General features: G+C 37.2%; 1 protein-coding gene across 1 annotated transcript in view; it reads right to left on the reverse strand.

Moving 5' to 3' along the window:
* Positions 1 to 24449, reverse strand: part of NEK10 (NIMA related kinase 10) — a 99873-nt gene that overhangs the window by 62507 nt on the left and 12917 nt on the right. Inside the window, 14 exon segments of the mRNA XM_071560174.1 lie at positions 1903 to 1978; positions 10463 to 10565; positions 10754 to 10875; positions 11489 to 11534; positions 12846 to 12897; positions 12899 to 12981; positions 13523 to 13651; positions 13767 to 13869; positions 15226 to 15290; positions 17442 to 17519; positions 19920 to 19981; positions 21509 to 21648; positions 22149 to 22373; positions 23715 to 23801. Coding sequence (XP_071416275.1) covers positions 1903 to 1978; positions 10463 to 10565; positions 10754 to 10875; positions 11489 to 11534; positions 12846 to 12897; positions 12899 to 12981; positions 13523 to 13651; positions 13767 to 13869; positions 15226 to 15290; positions 17442 to 17519; positions 19920 to 19981; positions 21509 to 21648; positions 22149 to 22373; positions 23715 to 23801 — 1371 coding nt within the window.

A 24449-nucleotide genomic window follows, 5' to 3' on the forward strand; every position in this document is an offset into this window, starting at 1 on the left:
CATTACTTTTAACATTTATTGTTTTGTTTCTGTACTATATTGGCTGCTCCAAGAATGAGGGGGTGCAACTCAAAACACCCAGAACTATAATCCTGTCAATTCAGGAGAAAACAAATTCTGCCATTCTAAAATGACAATGCTGTCTCACATCTCCTTCTCTTCTTCCTTTTTTTTTTGTTGGTTGGTTGTTTTTTTTCTTGTGGAGAAACTAAAATTGTATACATGCAGTTCCAATTTTTTTTTATTTTTATAGCCTTTCACATCTACTTAAATCACACCAAAAAACTCCCACAAAACGAAATCTAGTCCAAGCACTGATTAAGTCTATAGGCTCTGATTTCTGTTCAAGACTGGTGTTAAAATACTCAATCAGTTCACCTCATGCCTTGTGAACTCTTTTGCATGTCAAAAATCCCACTATCATACATAGTAATAAACAAGCACCTTGAAGGTGGCATCCACTGCACTCAGCTGTTTGCAAAGCATTTTAACATTCTTAAATTATGATGACATTGGAAAGACTTTAATATTTTAGCCTGTCATTTTAAATATTATTCAGGCATATATCTGTACTGTACACTTGTTCTTTGTTCTGACTGCAGACAGACAAGGATCGCTGCTTCCATGATTTTGTTTGTGTAGTTGAACTGACAAGTAATGTCCCAAAAGACCACTTACTTCAAAAACTGCAACATGTAAGTGACACTTTATCCTCAATCCTGCCTCCAAATAACTGGACAAAGAGGTAAAAAGAGAATTTCCAAAATCCTATCTCTGATGTGAAGACAGACTAGGACAATAACAATAAATATATTATAAGCAAAAACTGTACATAAAAAGAGAGTATTTAAATCTACAGAACACTACTTTCAAAAGAAAATTCCTTACAAAATATTAAAATACCAAAAGACGTCAGTGAATAGAATGCAGGCATCTAACAGGGAATACAAGGAAGTGAATGTAGATAAGATAAGAAGTTACGATTCCGTGGCCCTGAGGGTCACTGGGGCATGGTTTTGACACCTCTACTTTTAAACTCCTGTTTAAAAGAGCGCAGTAACTTCCCAGCAAGTTTCTTTGTGCAGTTATAACTGAACAAAGCCAGTTATTTCAGAGAAGCTGAAAAAGATGGAACATAACTAGCTCCACCAAACTCTTACTACACTTTAACTACCCAAACTATCACTCACAGATTGAGCATCACTCAGAGATTGTGATAGGCTTCCTGACTATTTAGAGAGCCAATTAAGTCAGCCTTGCCTTTGCTCACTAAGAAGAAGCCCAGGCATTAGTCTTCAAGGTATGGGACTTAAATATTTAACATATTACAAGGTCTCACTCTTGAAATCACTTTAGGATTTAGTGATTTCTAGGGATTAAGTGTCAATCATTATCATTCTGGCACTAGGAATTCACAAGCCACAATTTCAAAAGTGGCATCATGAATTATGTTCAACTGCCAGATGCCTGAGTTCTTGACTCCCTCTTAAATCAGAGTAACCAGCAGCTCCCCTGATAGATTGGAACCTTTAATTATTTATTACAGCACACAAGCCAAGCATTCTCACAGGTGTAAGGACATCAAATGTGGTGATAGTAATTGATATTGTTTGCACATATCTTTTTATAATTTAAACCCACATTTCTTTATCTGTAAGGATATTCTGTATGTATAGGTGAATAAGTTACTACACAATCACACAGTTCATTTTTGCAACAACTTAACTCACAGTAACCATCACATGCAAGCATAGGCAACAAAATAGGCAGGCAACCAATGGAGTAGCTGTGGGTGGGTAACTTGTACCTTTGTCCCCTACTCCTTTGGAACTTGCCTGTCTGCTCCAAAAGAGTAACCATGAGATGGAAGGCACTGGACTGAATGTATGCAGGAGGACTTACCATGAGTATAGAATGGTTCCCACTACTGATGCATGTTTGCAGTTGTCTTGCTTTTGCTTTGCAAGCCCAAAGTCAGCTACAATAAAGACAAAACATTCACATCTCAATAGCCACCCTCTTTACATTACAATCAGTGCTCATTCACAAGAGCTGCAAAGTTGAGGGAAGGTGGAAAGGAAGTTTGGGGCTTTTTTTTTTTATCTTATACATTTCACAGAACTGGAACACATTATCTTCCTGTCTCCACATTCATCAACAACTTATGTTTGAGTTAGGCCTTCCAATTTTAAAAATATTTTAAACACATCTCTAATGGTTTCAATCCAAGCTGTATGAACAGTTTTAGATTACTATTAATATATTTCAATAAACTGTGGGACAATGGTAAGTATATAATAAACAGTGATCTAATGTCCAAATTAATGGTAATTACTTCTCTTTTCTTGAAATTATGCCAGCTGAGAAGGGCAGACCTCCTCAGAAATTTAATTTCAAAGGAGTACAAATGGTGTCTAATAACTTGATAGTTCATGTTCAGAGGCTGCATTTGGTAGGAAATAATGGTGAATCTCAGCCTTATCCTGTAACAAAAGTTGTAGATGTAGATGATCATTAAATTATGCTAATAGAAGTGCCTTTTGTGTAATTATTAGGTAGTCTTTCACAAAATCTCACACACAGTCTTTAGAAATTATACTTTTATTCAAATTCAAATGCTTTTAATACTTTTACTTGCAAGCAGTTCAAGGATTTTTTTTTTCAATTTAGTACTCTACTGCTGTCTCAACCCAACAATGCAGCTAAGATACATTACACTTCCCTAAGTCCAAGCACAAACAGCAAAAGAAAATTATTGTAGTTGTTAAACCCGGTTAATAAACCCTTTTATTGGCAGTTACTTTTCTGCTAAACTGTCTTGATATCAGCAAGAAGGTCCTACGTACAACTGGTGCTGCAGAGCTAAGAAATATAAAGCACAGGACAATCAGCTCTCCATTAAGCATACATATTTTTTCTTAGTTTTTTCAAGTCAGTAATACAGAACTAAATGAAAAAGAACTGGCAAATGTTGAGCTGCACTGAACTAGTGAAATTGCTTCTTTTAATTTATGTAAGCATCTGTCTGTAGCTCATAATTTGGCCTATAAGTTTTAATACTCCACAATTATTTGGTATTTGATGCCAAAAGCTGCTACAGTAACCGACAAATAACAAATAACTTCTCAGAGCTGCGAAAGGCCTGCCTTGCATATCACTAATGAAGACAGGACCAAATAGGAAGATGATCCCTATTAACTGTTTCAGCTACAAACTGCATCTTTATTAATGAGGACTCACTGCAACAGTTCATATTTATCAATGTCCTGAAACAAGAATTATGAGAGAAAGATAACTCAATAATTGCTCTGATCACAATCGGATCACAAATCTCACGAATTTCAGAATAAAATTTAAAAATTTAACAGCTTCCATATATTTTCCTATAGCTTCCATTGTCACACACAAAAAAGCAACCTAACAGTTAACAGAAGTGTCGTGAGTACTTGCTGCAACTCTATCGATGCTGACATATAATAAATATATGTAGAATAAAGGTGACCAGAGAAAAATGGAAAAGAAGAGCCCATAGAGAATCATACTCAGAAGGTAACTGAAAGCTTTGTAAATCAGTAAATTAGATGAAGCAAAACAATGTCTGGTAAGAACAAAGACAAAGAGATAGTACAAAACAGGGTGAAGGGAGAGGGTAAACAAGCCATCCAGCCACTGGCAACACCAGCGTGCAGAAATGCGCTGCATCAGTCCATCCAAAGGGCAAATTATAAGCCCATCTAAGTGATTCAGAGCAAGTTGAGCTAGTAGCCCTCGGACATAAAAAAGAACTATTCCTGCACCTCTGTTGCAGTCTCTGGAAAACAGATCACATGGCACTTGTGTCTTGATGTGTTTGGCTCAGCCTTTCTCTAGGCAAGCTCCATGCTACTTTAATCTAGCCCCAGATCCAATACTGCACTCCTAAAACTATTGAGTTGTCTGCCACTTGTTACTTCCTTGCAATGCAGGAATAAAACTGGCATTAGCGAGGCATTTCCCTTCTCCCCCTAAAATAACAACCCTCTCATTTTGACTGTTAGATTGCCCTACCTTCCTGAAAATTAAAAATTACTCCTTTTGGACCAAAAATAAAACAAGCAATGGTCATTCTATAGTACAGCTGAACAAAAAACAAAATGCTAGTGAGTGACGCATTTTCCTGAGGAAGCAATCTTCAAGCTCTAATGCTACCAATGGAAAAAATCTATCTACCTGCCTAAAAAAAAAAAAAAAGGTGTCTGTTGCTGCAAAATAACGCTTGCTTTCACCTGTACATTTCATTTTGGAAAAAATATACTTTTTCCAGTTTTACACAATATTTTAATTTTTTTAAATTCATGTGAATTATGTGCATAACACCACTACAACTAATTGTACCATCCTAACACATGAGAGTTTGTAAACTGAGAGCAATGGTCAGTAAAACAACCTAGCCAACAGGTTTTCTAAAATAAAATTTCCAGGGGAATAGTTTTTGCTGCTTTGTCTACTGTGCAACCTAATTACTTACAGCTAATTACTCTAATGGTTGGAAGCTTGGCATCCTTAAAAATAAAATATTATTTCAGATATGTTCAAAGACAATACAAAACTAACAAACTCTCACCATTAGATGGATTTTTATACACTAAGACTATTCAATTTCACCCGCAACTTAATACCAATAGACACTTTTCTCCACAGTATTATTAAATTTACTACATTTTGGACTCCGATTGTAAACCTTAAGCCTTGAGAGTTTTCCCACTGTGCATAAGGAATCTAGCAAACTGTTATTTTTTTTAATTCAGTAAAAAGTAGTCGAAAAACAATGCAAGATAGTCCTCAAATAGGAAGAAAAATTAACACAATATGATAGTCATAATCCTTTAGATTTGAAACATCTCTCTTCACTTGTTTAAATTGTGTTTAGAGTAGCAGAGTAAGGCTGACTTGACTAGTATCTTAACCTCCTGCAGAACAATCTCTTCACTGTTCATAATGGCCAAATTACAAAAACTTTCTAAATCTTGGCAGTGTCTTTAAATGAGCATTTAAGATATGTACAATGCTTTTTTCTCTTTTTATTGACAAATAAATATCTGCTTTTTCTTTTGCCGTTTAATTTTCCAAAGATTTTAACTAATAGATTTATCTTCCACAGTAAAAACAAGAGGAAAATTATCCAGATACTGCATCTTCATAACACTGATTTCATATTTGCACATTTCTTGCCTTAATTTATATTTGGACCCTATTTGAAAATACCATTAATTTCTCCTAAAAAAATGTACACAAAGACTAAAAGCACAGCAAAAAGGAGGATGAATGTAATATCAAATTCACCACATATGTGAACTTCAGACCTGCTTGTGGGAATCTGAAATCCAGTTTACAGCAAAAAGAGCTAGAAATCAAGCAGCAAGCCTTGGTCAATGAAGGCTGAGAGAAATTCCATCGCCAAGAACAAAGGAAGTCTTGGTAATGCTCAACTTGAAGATAAGCTGTCTCCTGCCTTAACATAATGAAAGAGTCTAGAATGAATGTTATCAGATTGTGTTGTAATCCCCTGCTGTCTTCCCTCCATAAATTCCTGAAATTACCATAACCCTTCCTACCTATTAGCATGTGTCTCCCTGAAACCTTAAAAAGTGGTCAGGTGTTCAATAAAGTATTCCAGTTTTCTTCCCCATAGCTGGGATCGTGATGTTTTTGACCGTCTCACCTGCTCATGTCAGATTTTCACTGTGTACCCACTGAACATTTGCTCTTCTACCCTGAAGGGCTCAGGATGAAGCAAAATCCCTTTGCTTCTCTTCAGCAAGTTTGTAATTGTGATCAAGAATGTTTGTTAGCAACTTACTGAGTTACAGTGATTCAGAGTGTAAAATTAGAACTTTAATTTTATTTCCCCTAGAAGCATATGCTAAAATCAAGATAATTTACAATTTAATCAACACTAATACATACTTACTTTACTCTTTCCTATCAATAGAATGAGAACAGAATTAATTTCTCCTCATTCCCAAATAAACCTTTTAGCTATTGTATCATTCTCCTTTCTGTATGCTCAGTTGGTTTGAGCATGGTGCCAATAACACTGAGGTCCATGAGCTTGATCCCTACATAGGTGCTCACTGAAGAGTTGGACTTGATGATCCTTAGGGCTCCCTTCCAACTCAGAACAGTCTCTGAATCCTTTTTAGCAGCCTACTCTCAGTTTTGTGAAGCTTGTAACTTCAGCACTAATAACCTGAGCATTTATCCACATCTAAAACTAAGATTTGTAAAGAGGGATTAGCCCTAGCCATCAACTACGTACCACACACTCAATTCCCAATCAATTCCCAATCTCCCCCATTGGGGAGGAGAATTGGAAATAAAAAAGGAAAACTCATTGGTTTATACAAGAACAGTTCAATGACTGAAACAAAATAAAATGTTACAATAATAGTAGTAATGGTAATTAAAAGGTGATAGAGAGAGAGCGAGAGAGAGCAAAAGGGGAATAAAACTCAAGAAAAACAAGTGATGCACACTACATTTGCTCACCACCCACTGACTGATCCCCACCCAGTCACCAAGCAGTGATCAGCAACTCCTGGACAACTCCCTCCAGTCTGTATTCTGGGCATGGCACTCTGTGCTATGGAATACCCATGTGGCTAGTTCGGGCCAGCTGTTCTGGCTGTGCTCCCCCCATAGCTTGTTGTGCACCTGCTCACTGGCAGAGGATGGAAAACTGAAAAGTCCTTGATTAAACACAACTTAGCAACAACTGAAACATCGGCGGTGTTACCAACATTATTGTCATACTAAATTCAAAACACAGCACTGTACCAGCTACTAGAAAGAAAATTAACTCTATCACAGATGAAGTCAGGACAAACTACCATCAAGAACCCCTTGAAATTCTCAAATGGATACTATCTCAAATGCTGAGAGACACAATTATCAAGATCACAAATGCTATAGTCTTTGGCATACATGAACTGTATGAGTTAAGGCACAATACCACAGCATGCACTGCTATAGTACATATTTACTATCATCAGAAAGAAAATAAATTATTCTTAATTTCATTGAGGTTATAAAAGAAGAAGGCTCAGTAAAATACAGAAGCAATAGACAAAGGTTTTCAGCTGTCTCCAAATATTCAGTGGGTACTACACTGGTACAAGCTGTAGCACTAAATAAAGTGAGTGTTTGTTTAAATATTGCAATAGTTTTGAACACAGTGGTGTAGAAACAGTCCAAATACATTTCACTTCTTCCAATTTTCCCCAACTCCTGTAAACTTTTGACAGAAATATAAATGCTTTTCAGGAGCAATTTTGAGCTTACATTTGAAAGTAGTTACTTTTTTTGTATTTATATTGGACCAGAGAAAAGTTAAGACAAGAGTGCCCCTTAGTGGCAGTATGTTGAAATAAAATACCATTATATGATACTTTAAAATTATATTCTGAATACTTATTTTCATTGCTGGAGAACAAATCCTCCATTAAATCACCTTCTTTCAAAACTATATCATTAGCAAGAACCAGAGGGGTATTAGTACATAAGATTTAATAATGAATGAATTTAAGGATGTACATTATCAGGCAAAAATACTTACTATGAAACAACAGCTGGTAAATATTTAGAGCTGAGTGTTTTGTGGATGGGTATATGCCTGTTATTTTTAAAGAAGAGAGACTGAATTTTGCATAAAGACTTCTCACAACAATTCTGCACCATTAAAATTGTTTATTTTCTTCTGTGTCATGAGCAATAAGAAAGCATGCAGCAGTTCTTGGAGAACTTTAAAAACTACAGAATCTGAATTCTCAGTAAGGCTTGCTGTGTGTACCAGGTTGCATTAAATTGCCCAAAGGCTAAAGCCATGCCATGCTTTGTACTGTTCACACACATATTGCTTTCAAAGCCTGTCCTGGAACCTTCCTAGGCTCCCTCCTCCACACTGTGGTGATTACAGAAGCACATATCAAGAATATTCACTACTACAGGCTTAGACAAACAGGACCTCACTGCAGCTCATCAGTGGGAACAAGTGAAGGATACTAAGCAATTTCATGGTAGAATTGCAATAGAATAAAATACATGGGTGTTATACTTTGTATGTTGATTAGCAATTGTTTTATAATCTGGTTACTTCAATATTCTTGCAGATTTAAATAAAAAGAGGCCTTGAATTATAACTATAATTTAATATTTTTAAGCTAAATCGCCACCTCCAGAGTATTTGACATATTGTGCTGCAAAATATGTTGTCATGGCTGATGACACTTGGTGGCAATGATCACAAAATTTGCATTAGCAATTATTTTACTCCTGTTCCTGAGAAGATCATGGAACAGATCCTCCCAGAAACTATGCAAAGGCTTGTGGAGAACAGGGAGGAGATATGGGACAGTCAACATGGCTTCACAGAGGGCAAGCCTTGCCTGACCAACCTCATGGCCTTCTATGATGGAGTGACTACATCAGTGGACAAAAGATGGGCTACAGATGTCATTTATCTGGATTTCTGTAAAGTCTCTGACACAAACCTCCACAACACCCTTCTCTCTGAATTGGAGAGAGATGGATTTGATTAATGGACTGTTACATGTATAAGAAAATAGTTGGATGATCACATCCAGAAGGTAGTGGTCAATGGCTTAGAGTCCCAATGGACATCAGTGATAAGTGGCGTCTCCCTCAGTGGTCCCATACTGGGACCATTGTCATAAGTGACAATGATTAAGGGATCGAGTGCACTTTCATCAAATTTTTAGGTAACACCAATTTGAGTGGTGCGGTTGACACACTAAAAGGATGGGATGCCATCCAGAGGGACGTGGACAAGCTTGAGAAGTGGGCCCACAGGAAACTCATGAAGTTTAACAAGATCAAGAGCAAGGTGTTGCATCTGGGTCAAGGCAACTCCTGATACTAGTACAGGCTGGGGGATGAACAAATCAAGCCTGGACAAGAAGGACTTGGCAGGGCTGGTGGATGAAATGCTGGACATGGGCTGGCAATGTGGGCTTGCAGGCCAAAAAGCTAAGCCTACCCTGGTCTGCATTCAAAGCAGTGTGGCCAGCACATTGAGAGAGGTGATCCTGCCTCTCTGCTCTACTCTGGTGAGACTCCATCTGCAGTGCTGCATCCAGCTCTGGGGTCTCCAGCAGAGGAAGGACATTTACCTGTTAGAGTGAGTCCAGAGGAGGGCCACTCAGATGACTAGAGGGATGGAGAACCTCTCCAAGGAAAGGCTAAGAGAATTGGGTTTGTTCAAGGTGACTTAGTTTTGGCCTTCCAGTACCTGAAGACAGCCTTTAAGAATCATAGAATCAAAGAATATGCTGAGTTGGAAGGGACCTACAAGGAGCATCGAGACCAACTCATGCTCCTGCACAGGATACCCCAACAATCACACCATGTGCCTGAGAGCCTTGTCCAAATGCTTCCTGAACTCAAACAGGCTTTGTGCTATGATGACTTTTCTGGGGAGCCTGTTTCAGTGACCTACCACCCACTGGGTGCAAAATTTTTTCCCAATATCCAAACTCCCCTGACTCAGCTTCATTCTGTTTCCTCAAGTCCTGTCACTGGTCACCACAGAGATCAGTGCCTGCTCCTCCTCTTCCCCTCATGAGGAAGCTGTGCCTGCAATGAAGTCTCCCCTTAGTCTCCTCTTCTCCAGGCTGAACACACCAAGTGACCTCAGCCACTCCTCATGCGGCTTCTCATGAAGTCCTTTCACCATCTTTGTTGCCCTCCATTGGACACTCACCAATGGCTGAATATCTTTCCTGTATTGCAATGCCCAAAACTGCACATAATATTCATGGTGAGGGCACCCCAGATGCAGAGCAGAGCAGGACAATCCTCTCCCTCAGTTGGCTGGTGATGCTTTGCCTGATGCCCTCCTGGACACAGATGGCCCTCCTGGCTGGCAGGGCAGTGCTCACTCATATTCAACTTGACATAGACCAGGACCCCCAGGTACATTCGTGCAGCTCTGCTTTCCAACATCTTATTCCACAGTCTATACACACAACCAGGGAGAAGGACTTTTTACAAGACCATGTAGTGACAGGACAAGGGGGAATGGTTTCCAACTGAAAGAGAGTAGAATGTTAGTAAAACATCTTTACTGTGAAGGTGGTGAGGCACTAGAACAGGCTGCCCAGAGAAGTTATGGATGCCCCATTCCTGGAAGCATCAGGTTGGATGGAGCTCTGAGCAGTCCAGTCTACTGAAAGGTGTCCCTGTCTACAGAGTGGGGATTGAAAATAGATGATCTTTAAGATCCCTTTCAACCCAGGCCATTCTATGATTCTATGATTTTATAGAATAGGATAATAATGCAATAATTTACTAACTTATAAGTATGGTGACCAATGGCCCAGGAATCTGAAACCTGGGATTTTCAGTAAAGAAATTCTACTCAGGTACGCCATGAGAAATTATCTTCAAGAAAAGCAGTTCTACTTACTAACTGTAACCTTGTCTTTATCCCCCAACATGACATTGTTTGCAGTGAGATCTCAATGAACAATCCTTTTCTCTTTATGCAAATAACGAAGAGCTAGACAAAGCTAAAAAACAACCAGAAAGAACCTCACAAAGATTCTTAACTACCATCTTAGCAAAGGCACATATAATTAAATTCATAGCTAATATTAGTCTGATATAATAAGCATTACTTTGTCATTTAATAGTCTAAAAACACGGTGCTACTAATTACATGCAGGAAAGTCCAGGCAAAAAGAGTAGAGGTGCTTACTTGGATAAATATATGCCATATTCTGTCTTCTGTAAACTGCTGTTGTTTTTCCTTCAAAGGGTGAAAGTGTTCTCCCAATGGCACTCCCTCTATGAGCTCCATGACTATGTACAATCTGTCATCTACATAGAAGAAAATTAATAGAAGATTGTATTTATACAGAAGGCATTTAAAAATAGAGTATTTGAGGTAAAAATGTCTTTTAGAAGCTGTTATTTTTTACCTTTTAAAAATTTAATTTGTACAGATAAATACATTTTAATCATAGTTCCACTACTCATCATTCCATTTTTTCCCCAATTTATATCAGAGCAACTATAAGGAAATCACTGTCTGATAATCACTTGGGGGGAGGTATATGTATATAACTCTTCATAAAAAAGAAAATTAAGACAATATGGCTGGGCAATCTACATTATTCATTTTACTACTCACTATAGTTTTTCTCTCTACTTAGCATTTCAGTTCTAAATTTTGGATCTTTATATGAGAAGAATAATGTTTGCTACAAGTTTACATTGCATCTCATTCTACTGATAGATAAACAAATATAAATATTATCTCTCACCATTTTTCCAATTTTAAAGGAATACAAGCCTGTCTGAACTTTAGCAGTTCTTGAAGAAAGGGTATTGCTCTCAATTGACAAACTCCTGACAAGCTGTAATTGTTTTTATTATATATTTCTATTTCTTCATTATGTGAAATGTGGTGATTCTCTGCATTTATACTAACTTTCCAAGAAGCTTCTATAATACCGTACAACATTTGGATGATAAAGCTACAACAAGGAAAGAAACGAAGATGCTTACAAGAGTTAAAGTAGTGGCACAGTATATACAATGTTTAGCTACATGGAAGGAAGGCTATCACAAGGATTCCACAGACTTGTTTACAAACTGCAGAGCAGTAGACCTTTGCTGCTATCCCAAACACAAAGAAATGTTGCACATTACAAGAGCAATCAGAAAGAAAATACAGTATGATTCCTATCCACTCTCTCCTTAATAACTGAAAGAGAGTAAATGAAGTTTGAAGACAAGGAATTATACCTGCATCAATGTATTGTCTTCCCTAGCTTAAGTGCACTAACAATCAGGCTGCTTTTTTAGTTTCCAGTTACAAGAAAATACTATCTTCTCACTGTGTTTTAAGCCCAAGACTTGATTAAATGGAACAAAGACTAACCAGTTTTTTATTACAATCTTAATTTACAGAATCTCTGTAAAACGGTCAAATATTGTCAACATATAAAGTAAAAATCTTTAGTAACAAGCATTTGCACTGCTGCTAACCCTAGAGTAAGGTTTTTAATATCGGCAGAAAATTAATATTGTACTGGTTGAACAAAAAAAGTAAAAGCAGCTGGGAGCCCTGATAAATAGAATTATTTATGTTGGAAAAGACCTTCAAGATCACTACATCCAACCATTAGGCCAGCACTATCAAGTTCATCACTAAACCAGGTGCTCAGTGACACATCTGCACATCTTTTAAATACCTTCAGGGATTGTGACTCCACCACTTCACTGTAGCCTGTTCCAATGTCTGACCACCCTTTTGTTGAAAAGATTTTTCCTAATATCCAATTTAAACTTCCCCAGGCACAACTTGAGAGCATTATCTCTTGTCCTATCACCAGTTCTGTGGGAGAAGCAGTCGATCCCCCACCTGTCTACAACCTCCTTTCATATAGTCGCAGAGAGTTATGTCATCTCTGAGCCTCCTTTTCTCCAGGCTAAAGAAGCCCAGCTCCTTCCTCATGTGACTTATTCTCTAGATCCTTCAACAACTCCATTGCCTTTCTCTGAACATGCTCCAGCACCTCAATGTCTTACTTGTCATGAGGGTGCCAGACCTGAACACAGGATTCAAGGTGTGGCCTCATCAGTGCTGAGGACAGAGGGACAATCACTGTCCTGGTCCTGCTGGCAACACTATTTGTGCCCAGGCCTTTGTCCTTCTTGGCCACCTGGGCACACTACTGGCTCATGTTCTGGCAGCTGTCAATCAGCATCCCCAGCTCCTTTTTCACCAGGCAGCTTTTCATATGAGAACACCCACATATCAAATTAGGGTTCATGAGGCATACCTGCTATTTGATGATGGTTAATTCTGAGACAATGTTTTTTACACTGCTGTCTGTCTTTTTTGTCCTTTCCAAATGCTGGATTGTGTAAATTGACTTCTTTCATTGCCAGGACATTTTGACCATTACGTTTTCTAACCTATAAATAAGATAAAAGTTTTGTACAATTAATAAAAGATGGGGATAGAAGGAATGTCATTATGGCTACCAGAATAATCTTAAGAGGCCAAACCTTTCTCAAAATGTTATAATCATAGCTTTTTCTGTGTACGATGTGATCAATAAAAGAAATGGAGTCCCACAATACAGGTTAGCAGTAGATTATGGAGCTTGCACAGTATTTGAAGTAACATGCTGAATGTTGCTTTTCAGATAAAACATCCTTGAATTTACACAGATTTATTAGACTCTGCAATAGATAGAAATCCTGTTTGTGGAAAGCAACTAAAAGAAAGTAAAAGTAGGAAACCTAAGAGATACACTGGTCAATCTTATAAATACAAGATGGAACAAACAAAATCACAGTAAACACCAGCAACAAGCCCAGATCCATAAAGGCCTTTTTGCACCTACATTCCCCTATGGAAATTCAGAGGACAATTCTGCCTAAAACCGGTATTGGATCCTTTCCATGAAGCCTCCCCTCAAAGCTGTAAAATAATAGCAAAAGGGAAGTTTACCTTATATACACTTCCAAAAGTTCCACTACCAAGGTGCTCTAAAATTGCATAATTTCCTACGTGCTTTGTGGGTGCCTTATTCTGATTCATGCTCTCGATACTTTCAGCAATTTGCTTCAATACATCCTCCTAGTTATAAATTAAATACAAATAAATAAATATAAAATATTCCATGCCCTTCTTGTGCTAAGATGTGCAAGGATACAACTTCTTAAAGCTATGGAGGTTTAAGATTTTTACTTACCTTTAACAAATTTAGCTTTGATACCAACCCTTCATAAGCTCTGATATCATGCACATAGTGTCCAATATCAATGAAGATTTCAAATAAGTCAGTGGGGAAAAGCCTATAAAGGTTTAAATTTTTTATATATTTTAGAAACAGTGTACACAATAGCTATTAACCTACAGCAGGGACTTTCCAGTATTTATTTCAGAAACTCCAAACTAATAAATTTATTTTTTACTAATCTATTGAGATTACATACATAGGAGTTAAAAGACTTTTTAAAAGTCAGACCTCAGCTTTTATTGGTTCGGTATTAATACAAATGCCAATTCTCTGAACAAGTATGAACTTTTAAAGTCAATCTCCCTCCTGAGTTTCCAATAATTTTCCTACTTTTTTTCTTACAGTATTTTCTGTTATGCTTGTTGTCACTGGATCTGAATTTCTTCTTGCAATACATTAAGGGATTGGATTAACAATTCTCTTCAATGAAAGGATAATGACACCCATTTTAGAATTTTGACCAAGAAATCTAATCTAAAAGATGAAAAGGACTGAGGAAAGCAAAAGCAAACAGATAGTAGGAAACAATTGATTAGTTACATGCTGAATTGAAGTTTTGTTTAAAGTTCTGGTAGAAGTAGAAATGCAGGAGATTAAGGCATTTGGAAAAATCAAAATACAGGAAATTAGTCCAGGTTCTTTAAAAACCTGTCACCAACCATGAAAATTCACTATAAAATAGGGCACTTTCAGTACAAAATCCACTTCTAAAAAATAAGAATATAACAGAGAAGTTATATCTAGAATTCTAGTATTTATGATCCATACTAAAAGCATACTAGAAACACTACAGACAGGTAGATCTCCTAAACCCTATGATTACTGTTCTAATCTCACAAATCACACTGTTAGATTGTGTGTGACCTTTGCAGCAAACCTGCTGAAACTGTCTTCTTAGTAGTAAAAATGGGTAATTGATGAAAGACATTTTGTCCTTATTGATCCAAACTTTTCAACAACACTCCTAAGTAAAATGGCTTGATGCATAGTCATTCCCACATGAAGAAATAGAGGGCTCAGAGAAAATATTTTACTGCTTCCAGTTAACTGCTGCTACACAGGGCTGTAACCTGCATTTGCTAATCTTCAGGGTAAAAGTATGTTTTATCTGCAGCAGTATTGACTCTGTCCTCAACATCCTTAAACCTTGATTCACAGGGGGAGAAAAAGCCAATGCAGAGCTAGGCTATCTGACATGCACACAATAGAAGTCCCCACACTGAACAACTAAATCTTGTAGACTGGCACTGATGAAATGCAGGGCTGGCTACTTGTAGCTCTGGACAGGAAAGAAATTGTCCATTACTCTTTCTGCTTGTTGATAATAAATTACGTTTAAAAAATAGGTCTTTCTGATTGGACTTTTGAAAACTATCCTAAAGGAGTTTCACAAAACATTTGGTTAACGTACCTTTTAAAAATATGTCAATTTCTTTCCATACTGAAGAGGAATCTCAGGGCTCTGAAAGCATAACACTACAGCAGGAAAAGTACTTAAATTAATGAGAAATTTATACACAAACGGAAAAGCCATTGATAAACTACAAGGATTCCCCTTGACTTTACACACTGGTAAACTCTGTATTTAAAATACTAGACAGATTATCTTGTTAACCTGATAACAAAGGGAATAAAAATATATTAAGCTCCTCCTGTATTTTAAAAGTATGCAGGGACATTTAGGGGGGAAAAAATGTTTTTTAAAAAGTTGGTGATGATAGCTATAGTGTATGCTGAGGAACACCTAAATCTTAATCATCTGTTTTTGTTTGCAGATAGCTCAAGACTTGAGACCTGCTGTCTTCTCCAATGCTGAAAAAGGTAAATGTAATCAGAGGGTTTGTAATGTTGTGGTACAAACAACATTTTGCATTTTTTTCTGAAAAACACAGTGTAGAACAATAAGTTCTGACAGGGGACAAAAAGAAGAGTGAGAGATTCCTCAACATTTTAATCTTAAATTCATCACATGTACAGGGATCTTTATGTACCTCAGATTCTATCTTTATGTATCTTTGTTCCAATATGATCTCTCCTAAAGGAAGGTTATTTTTTAAAACAACCACTAGCAGGTAGCTAATATGTATTCTCTTATCCAACTCAGCTTTAGTTCTGCTTGTCAAGAGTCAATAATATGGTACAGTTATGGCTGAGCAAATAAAAATAGTCCTGGAGTAAGACCACTAAGGCAGCATGGCAGGAAGAAGCTGAAAATGTAATGATTGAAAACACAGACAATGGGGCAGTAAAGAAACCAGATCAGCATTGCAAGTATTCTAAGAAAAATACCAGTGAAATTCAAAAGGGGTATTGCAAAAGCTGCAACTGTGTTTCATAGCAGTAATAATGATAAAGGCAATACAGATGGCCATGTGAGAATATGAATAAGGTTTCATAAAAATATTGTTCTTAATGTTTGCCCAAAACAGATTTAGTTTTCATATGTGATCATGAAATCCATTATTAATTCACATGGCTCCATGTTTAACCCAACTACAGCTGCTTGGTAGCTCTTGTGGGTTATTTCCAACACATTCTGCTGGAATCTAAAAATCTCAGTGGCCACAAATTAAGCTCCTTACAGCTCTGTGAGGGAACTGTACTGTGCATATGCTCTAGTTGTTAAGACTCCATGTTAGTTTCATAAACTCTTTAGGAAGACTTATTTATCTCATCCTTAAGATGATTTAACAGAAGTGCACTATAAAACCTTGTTGCAGTAGAACCTACTGCACTGAACCAGTTCCCCTGCTCTAATTCAGATGAACTGTGACAAGAAAGATGGTACTGGAATGAAATTCTTTTCTGTGAAAATGCCTTCCCTCGCTATCCAAGCATGCCTACCTGATTAGAGAGTTGAGTAGCTACACAGCCATGTTAGTGCAGGGCTATGCCAGAACAAAACCAAATGAGAGGCAGCATCCTGAGTGCATTCATCTGTGCCAAGGACTTTCTCACACTTGCCCAGAGAAGGGCAACTAGAGCAGCAGCAGCTGTGCTCACCGCTGAACCCCTGCCCACTATTTTCCTATAGCTTACAGAGGTGCCCACCATTTCACAGAGCCTGAGAAAAGCTACCAGATAATTAATTACTACTTTAGCCTAAATTGACTCAAACCAGTACATTTATGGGGGCAATGACATGCAAACCCAAGAGCCATTCTATCCTTATTGGGTCTATATTTATGCTACACTTAAATTGTCTCTACTTCATGGGATGTCTTCCTGTATTTTATTTAACAGTCACAGTAAGATGCTTCAGAAATAAACAGATATTAATACCATGTCAAATTTACAGTGAGTTTCAGTAAAGATCAAGACACTATAAAGAAGATCTGACGCTGGGCAGCCTGGAAAGCTGGAATAAAGTGTATCACAAGAAAAATATTCACTTTCCTTTACACTATATGAGGTGCCAGAAACAAAGTAAAGTAGAACAGAACACCAGAAATTGAGTCACTATTTAACTTCTAGTTCCTGGACAATTTGTTATTCCTTGGTTTGTTTGGGTGGGGGGTTTCCCCCCTTTAAATATGATTTTTTTAACTGTACTTTAAAATAAATTTTAATCCATAAAAAATTTTCTCTTTGGAGTTTTCAATGTGCAATCATAATAAAGGGAGTTACCTGCAATAAACTGGCTTTTTCAGCATTCCTTTCTTTGTTTGGAAAAATCAGTTTTGCTATTGTATATATTCCATTTGCCTGGAAACACAGAGTGTCAATATTAATAGAACTCCTTTGCACAGAAACCACAAATAAGAATCAATGTTGCTTCAGATAAATCAGAAGCTTAATACCAAAGGACAAATTCTCAACATCCTATTGCACACCTAAAATGTGCACTTAAAACACCTAAAATGTGTTACTTAAATGTACATAAGAATTGAATCATTTCTACATTTAAACTTATACTGCAGAGAGAGACAGATCTCCTGTCACCATGTGGATATTTTGCAGTCTCAATAAATGTATGTATGGCCAAACTTCGCGAACGAAGATTTGGGAAAGGCTCTCCCCACGTGGGTGGGCCCTTCCAGCCTGCGCAGTGGATTGTTTAGGTGAGGCTCAGCGTGCACAGAACTGGCCCCACCGTTTCAGTCCTGAGGTCCATCTGCCACGGCCGAGCGAGCTTGGACAGCGACAGTGAAGTCCTCAGGGATTGTCTACAGCACCCGGTACTAACCGGGTACTAACTGGGGCTGACCCTGCTGAGCATCCGAGATCTGACAGGATCGGATGGCAGGGAGGCATTTAACTGCCTGGTATGGTCTCCACTGAGACTCGAACTCACGACCTTGTGATCCAGAGTCCAGAATGCTCACCATTACACTACAGGACCGCCCTAGTCTCAATAAATATAAATTGGAGAAATGCTAAAAGCAATAGCCTGGGGAGTCTGTCTGTGCCTACAGCAGGATTTTGTGAAACCCACACTGATTTCAGCTTTCATTTTCATACCAGTCATGCATCCTCCATTAATGTATCCATTGTGTTAGTCTGATAGATGGGTGCTGGTAGATTTAGTTAATAGTACTGCTCTTAGTTACTTCATAAGCTCCCTCTTCAAAGCTACTCTCTAGCACAGTTGAAGGAAATATGTGTCTGCTCTGCTGAGGCTCTGCTGAAATTTTCTTCATATTTTCTTTGACTGTTCCTGGAGGTAGAGTTAACCGTGCAATAGAGCCATTGAATCATAAGCACAGTCTCTCTGCTACCAGAATTACTGCAGACTGCTACCAAGGTTTTAAGCTGAGACAAGGACACAGGACAGACAGGTAGAGGGCAGCTACAGCAGAAGCAAAAGTTTCCCAACTGCCTGAACCAAGAGTCCTTTGACACCAAATGATATAAACATTTAGAGGTCACTTAGATTGACTTACTGAGCACATGACTAAAAAAGCTGCAAATCTCCTTCCTCTTTTTTTAACTTAAGTGAGTTCCTTCATCTTGTTCCACATGAAACTCTCAAAGCTGTATTAGCACAGAGAAAGAGGCAGGATTTAAAATTACAGTGGCCATTGTAAGGTGGAACTCCAACTGGAGTGAACATGCTTGAAGCTATGCCCTGATCTGAAAAGGGGATGTTGACTGATGTTTTGGCAAATGGAGAGGTCGGTGTCTTTTAACAGAATTAACAGAAGTTAAGTTTGAAACACCTTTTCCTGGCCTGCATATTGTATCATCAATTTTTAAGCAATTTACTGACACCACAGTTACTATGCACTGCTAGAGCAATGCACAAAACCTCCATGTTAAAATTGTTTAATTTAAACAAGTGATATTTTATTTTGATGAAATTAGACTCAGACTAAAATCTATGCAGCTATACCGTTCAGATAAAAAGTTGTCTAAATCAGTATGGTTTACTTATGATTTTAGTGCTTAAGAACCATAGAAAATATTTTTTTCTAGATTTACTTTCATTCCTTTCCTCTTAACCAACAGTTTTGAAATATACACAAACTTCTTAAGGCTATTTTTCTCTCAGTTCCTCAGCAAATACCCCTAGTTGGGTTTTAAGACAATTTGAAGGCTTTGATTACTGAATTAACATTTACAGTATAAAGAGTTGGATAGAGGTTTTAGCTGGTATTAAAGTTCTGAATATTTGTACCTTAGACTAGGTCTTGAATATAACCAGGGATTTTAAGAATGGTTTATCCCTAGAGATGGAATGCCAGGAAGTTATCTCAGAAACATCATACTCTTAAGAAAAGAAAAATCGTTTGTGAAACAACGTTTCAAATTTAAGCTGTATAGTTTGTTTTACTAAACTTCATGAAATTCAGAATTTGCATTTCTCAGTTAATTCTGTGATTACTTTTATTTACTATCTGGTTTTGAATATGACAAAATCATGGCAAGAGATGCCAACCAATTTGAACCTTGTCTGAATAAAACTGTTTTTTCTTCCAGACAACATATGCTGATACCTTTGTGCCTATGTCTGTGTGCAAAACTATAAAGAAAAAGAAATTAGACTAAAGTGACAGATATTTTGCATATTTTTCAATCTTTCAAATTATGATAACGGATAACAACAATTAATTGAAATAATAAACTATAATGCTTTACTTAATTGAACAAAATCTTCCTTCCTACCTGTACAACCTGATAAGCGTTGGTCTCATTGAGCACCGGCTCAGTAATTGCAGCACAACAAGCTAGAAAAAAATCAGATGGGACATTTAGGGTCAGATCCAGAAAAATATTTGTATAATATGGTGGGTTAACCTTAGCAAAGGACCAAATCTTCATCTATCTCCTCATTCATTCCCCCTCCTTAATGGGACAGAGGGAGAAAATAGGATGGAAAACTGCATGGCTCAAGAAAAAGAGAGGAAGATAGGATACCAGTTACCACCACAGGCAATCCAGATGTGACTTGGAGAAAATTAATTTAATTTATTGCCAAGTAAAGTAGATTTTGATGGCAAATTAAATTAACACCTTGTCCTTTTGGTCCCCCCAATTCATCTTCACTCCTTCACTCTCAACTCCTCTGCCTGGATCTGGTGGATGGGGTTTCAATCAAGATACAACAGTTCCAATCTGCTATTCCTTTCTCCTTATACTTTCTTCCCGCTCCTTTCCACATGCTACAGCATAAATGCCTGCTCCACTGAGGTCTCCCCATGGGCTGCAGGGGGGATTTTTGCTCTGGTGCCCAAAGCACCTCCTCCCACTCCTCCTCTGTCTTGGGTGTTAGCACTGCTGTTTCTCACTTCCTTTTTTTAACTCTCCTCCTCTTCCCACACAGTGTTTTTACCCTTTCTTAACTGTTTTCACAGATGCACCACAGCCTTTGCAATGGGGCGAGCTTTGGCCGGCCATACGTCTGTTCTGGAGCCTGCTGCGTCCAGCTGCGCCCAGCACAGGGCAACCTCTTAACCTCTTTCCACAAAGGCCATCCCTGTAGGCTCCTGCCAACAAAACCTTGTCACCTATACTCAATACAGAAGGCTCAAAATATAAGCAAGTATTCAGTTAGAAGTAAAAAGGACATCTGTAAGTTGTGTTTACTCCTTCTTAGGAGTCCTCAAGGAAGACAGAACTAACACAAAACCATGTTCCATGCTGGCAATACTTTTGGTACTGAGATTTATTTCACAGTGTCAACTCTTCAGAGGCAATATTCATGAAAAGTATTCAAAAACATTTATGTACCATGTTACAGCTTTCAGGAAGATACTGCAAAGACATAATTCTAGGAACGATACTTTGCATTCTCCTTCCATAGTGATTGGGAAAAGACATGATCCTCTAGACTTTCAGAAGAGGCAGTTGACTTGCTATCAAGAAACAGAGTTCCATCATAATCAATTCATGATTGATCTATCATAGTAAATTTGAATAGAGGGGAAAATATGATAAAATAAAAATAATCTTATGCTAAACCCAAAATTTTTTATGTATTTGAGATGTTTTTACAGGTGAAAAATATATCTAATTCTCATATACTTAATACTTTATGCTTTGCTTCTTTCTAACAAAAGTGTGCTTTTTGAAAACAAGTGCTGGTATTGCACATTTGGAAATAAACACACTAGGCTTGGTGCTCCTACTCCCTAAAGCAGGTATAGGCATATACAGCCATAGCAGGTATAAAATTCACAGTTTCGAAGTATTTTGAATCCTTTTGCACAAGTGTATGTAAAGACATAACAGAGGATTAGACCTTATAAACCCACCTGCTTGAAGTGACAAAGTATTTTCTTGCATCTCATCAGAACTCAGGTCATCTGACAAATGAACATCCTGGATTCTCCCTGCTGCATTTGCACTAGATAAACTTGCAACTGAAGAGTGATCAGAAACAAGATTTCTTTCCCTGGAAGGAAAAACAAAACAAAACAAATACCAAATTACAGTGTAAAAAAGTGTCTTAATATATGTCTTTTTTAAACATCTCTGAAGTTCTGGAAATGTGTGTCTTTTTTCACTACATTAGCTAGTACACTTTGAAAAAGCAAGCAAGCCTTTAACAGAAAATTCCTTTACTATGTTCATCAATTATACTCACAATTCTACCTGACTAAATAGGTGTCTGGTTAATAGGGAAGTAGACAGTATATGACATACTTGTCATTTATTCATTATTTAGTTTATACACTGAAAATATGAAAAACACCTGAAGGATAACAATGAAATATGAAAAGCTAAAAGAAATATTGCTCATTCATTATGTTCTAAAAAGCCTTTTAAATTCTGCAGGCATCACATAGAGCTGAACAAACCAAAGATGCCACTTGATAAAACAGGGCTTAGTCAAATATCTTAAAGTATCAAAGTCTCATACAATTGCCATGAAGCTGAGAACTGGGAACCTACCCCTATAATATATGAAGGAGCTGCTTGATTCCACCCCAAATCCGAATTTCTACGCTAGTCTCAGGATCTTCACAAACCTGTACCAGAATCCAAACTATACTCCATAGAAGTTCAATATGATCAGAATGGAGTAAACTGAGCAAGACTAGAACTCCTTCATACATTTTCACTTGCTCTTTGACTCATGACTCTGCACAAAGGAGTCGTAGCAACTCTGCTGTGAGTCTAAAAAAAATCAGCAAGAAATTTTAACAATAACTCCATAATTACTTTGCATTGTCAGTCATCAAAGGGAAAAAAATGACAACAAAAGCTTAAGAGAGAATGGAAACCTCCCATTAAAAAAAAAAAGAAGTTAGAGAAAACAGCTTAAAGTCACTGCAAATTGGTTAAATTCATTGTTAAAAAAAGAAGATGATGGTCCAAATTTTCACAAGGGATGAAATTATAGTTTCATTGAACATGACTGCCAGCATAGGCAATCAGGCCAACCCAGCCAGGATGAGAGGCAGCCAGGTGGGCTGCAGTCACCCCTGGCGCCACCTTTGTGCTAACACCATTAGTACAAGTAGCACTGACTGCACAAACTTGTGAAGTCCCTTTGTGGAACTCGAATAACCTAGTTCAACACATAACACAAATAACCATGATTCTTCTCTAATATGGTTTGAATATTATATTTAAAAAAGCGATTGGATATATCCACTTAAAAGCTTTTTACAAGATTTTCATTTATATCACTTCAACTAAGGTGGACTTCATACAGGAAATAAGATTACGGATATCCATGTACCCTTGAAGCAAAAAAAGATGTATGTGTGTTTGATGAACCATATGAATTCAAGTTCACATCTGAATTTAAAATTATCCTTACTTAGCACTGAACTTCATCAGCTTCCTGTGTACATTCAAATTCTAGTTTTTATATCCAAATTTTGGTTTACATATAACCTAAATAAATTTCCAAACCCAGAAACTATATATAACTTTTGATATATTCAATTTCTTTATCCTTATTCATATATCAATTTTAAATGTCATGACATGTTATCAAATTTGAGAGTCTTTTCGTTTTGTACTGCAATAGAGACATATGATTCTCAGCTAGCAATCCTAGCTGAGTCGAAAGGACATTTAAAGAATTGAAGGAACCTTTACAATTTTCTGATCGAAAGGATGTGGGGTCTGACCCAGCCTCTGGCACTGCAGCAGCTACAGGTGTTGCCCTTTTACTAGTTTATGCTGGGTATCCCAGGGACTGTCAGAGCTCAGCATGCTTTCCATCCAACCACTCACAGCTGCAAAGGGGAGGTGCACCAAGAACAGGGATTGCTATCACTTTATGGTAACACTGCAACATTTGCACTGCACTGGAGCCCATCAGTGGAGAGAGGGGAGATGGTTTACAGCAAACTAGAAAAGATTTTGCTCTATCAGTATCTGACCGAAAATACACAGCTCTCAGAACTTGACATTAAAGTTATCTAAGTCCTCTAAGTAAATGTGTCCCTAAATAAAAAAGTCAAAACATATTTCAACACAATTAATCCACAAACAAAGTCTCACCTTTTAGAGAGAAAATCATATTCATGTAATATCACCAGCAAGTTTTCAACAATGGTGAGCTCACTTATCTTCTCCCTACATTCTGGACTACAAATGATTATTTCTGGCATTTATATCAGATGAAATTATAATCAAAACACACATTGCTCTTTAGCCTCCCTCCTTATACATTTGATAAATTATTTTTTTAATCAAATCTTAAAGATTGATATAATATTGTGCACACAAATACTTAAAGCCACAAATATATGCTGGGTCAAAAGTAACAGTGCAAAAATTTCCAATTTTATCAGTACAAAAAAAGTAAATGTGAATGCATAAAAGTAAAGACACAAATGCATTTTGTTTCTTATTAGAAATGAAGCAAATGGGTTCATTTTTAGAAACAATCAAAATTTCCATGAACAATTTTAATATACTCCAAACACTTTCTTGCCCAGTCTAAGCATAACACATTTAATTCAGTGAAGAAAGTTAAATGGAAGCTGAAAATGTATATATAACATCTTTTAAATTAATGCAGACATTAAAAAAATTAAACTGAATGAAAGAATTTTGGGAAGTCTGAAAGACAACAGAACAATAATGTAGAAATAGCATTTTTTTTCCTATAAAACTATTATGGCTGAAAGATGCTCTTTCTTTTCCTTTTTTTTCCCCTCCACACCAGGAAAAAAGTGTTATCTTTATTTAAACACTAATTCATGAAATGAGAGTACATATACATGAATTTGA

The sequence above is a fragment of the Pithys albifrons genome, chromosome 7, assembly GCF_047495875.1.
Source record: "Pithys albifrons albifrons isolate INPA30051 chromosome 7, PitAlb_v1, whole genome shotgun sequence".
In the NCBI taxonomy this organism is placed as follows: domain Eukaryota; kingdom Metazoa; phylum Chordata; class Aves; order Passeriformes; family Thamnophilidae; genus Pithys; species Pithys albifrons.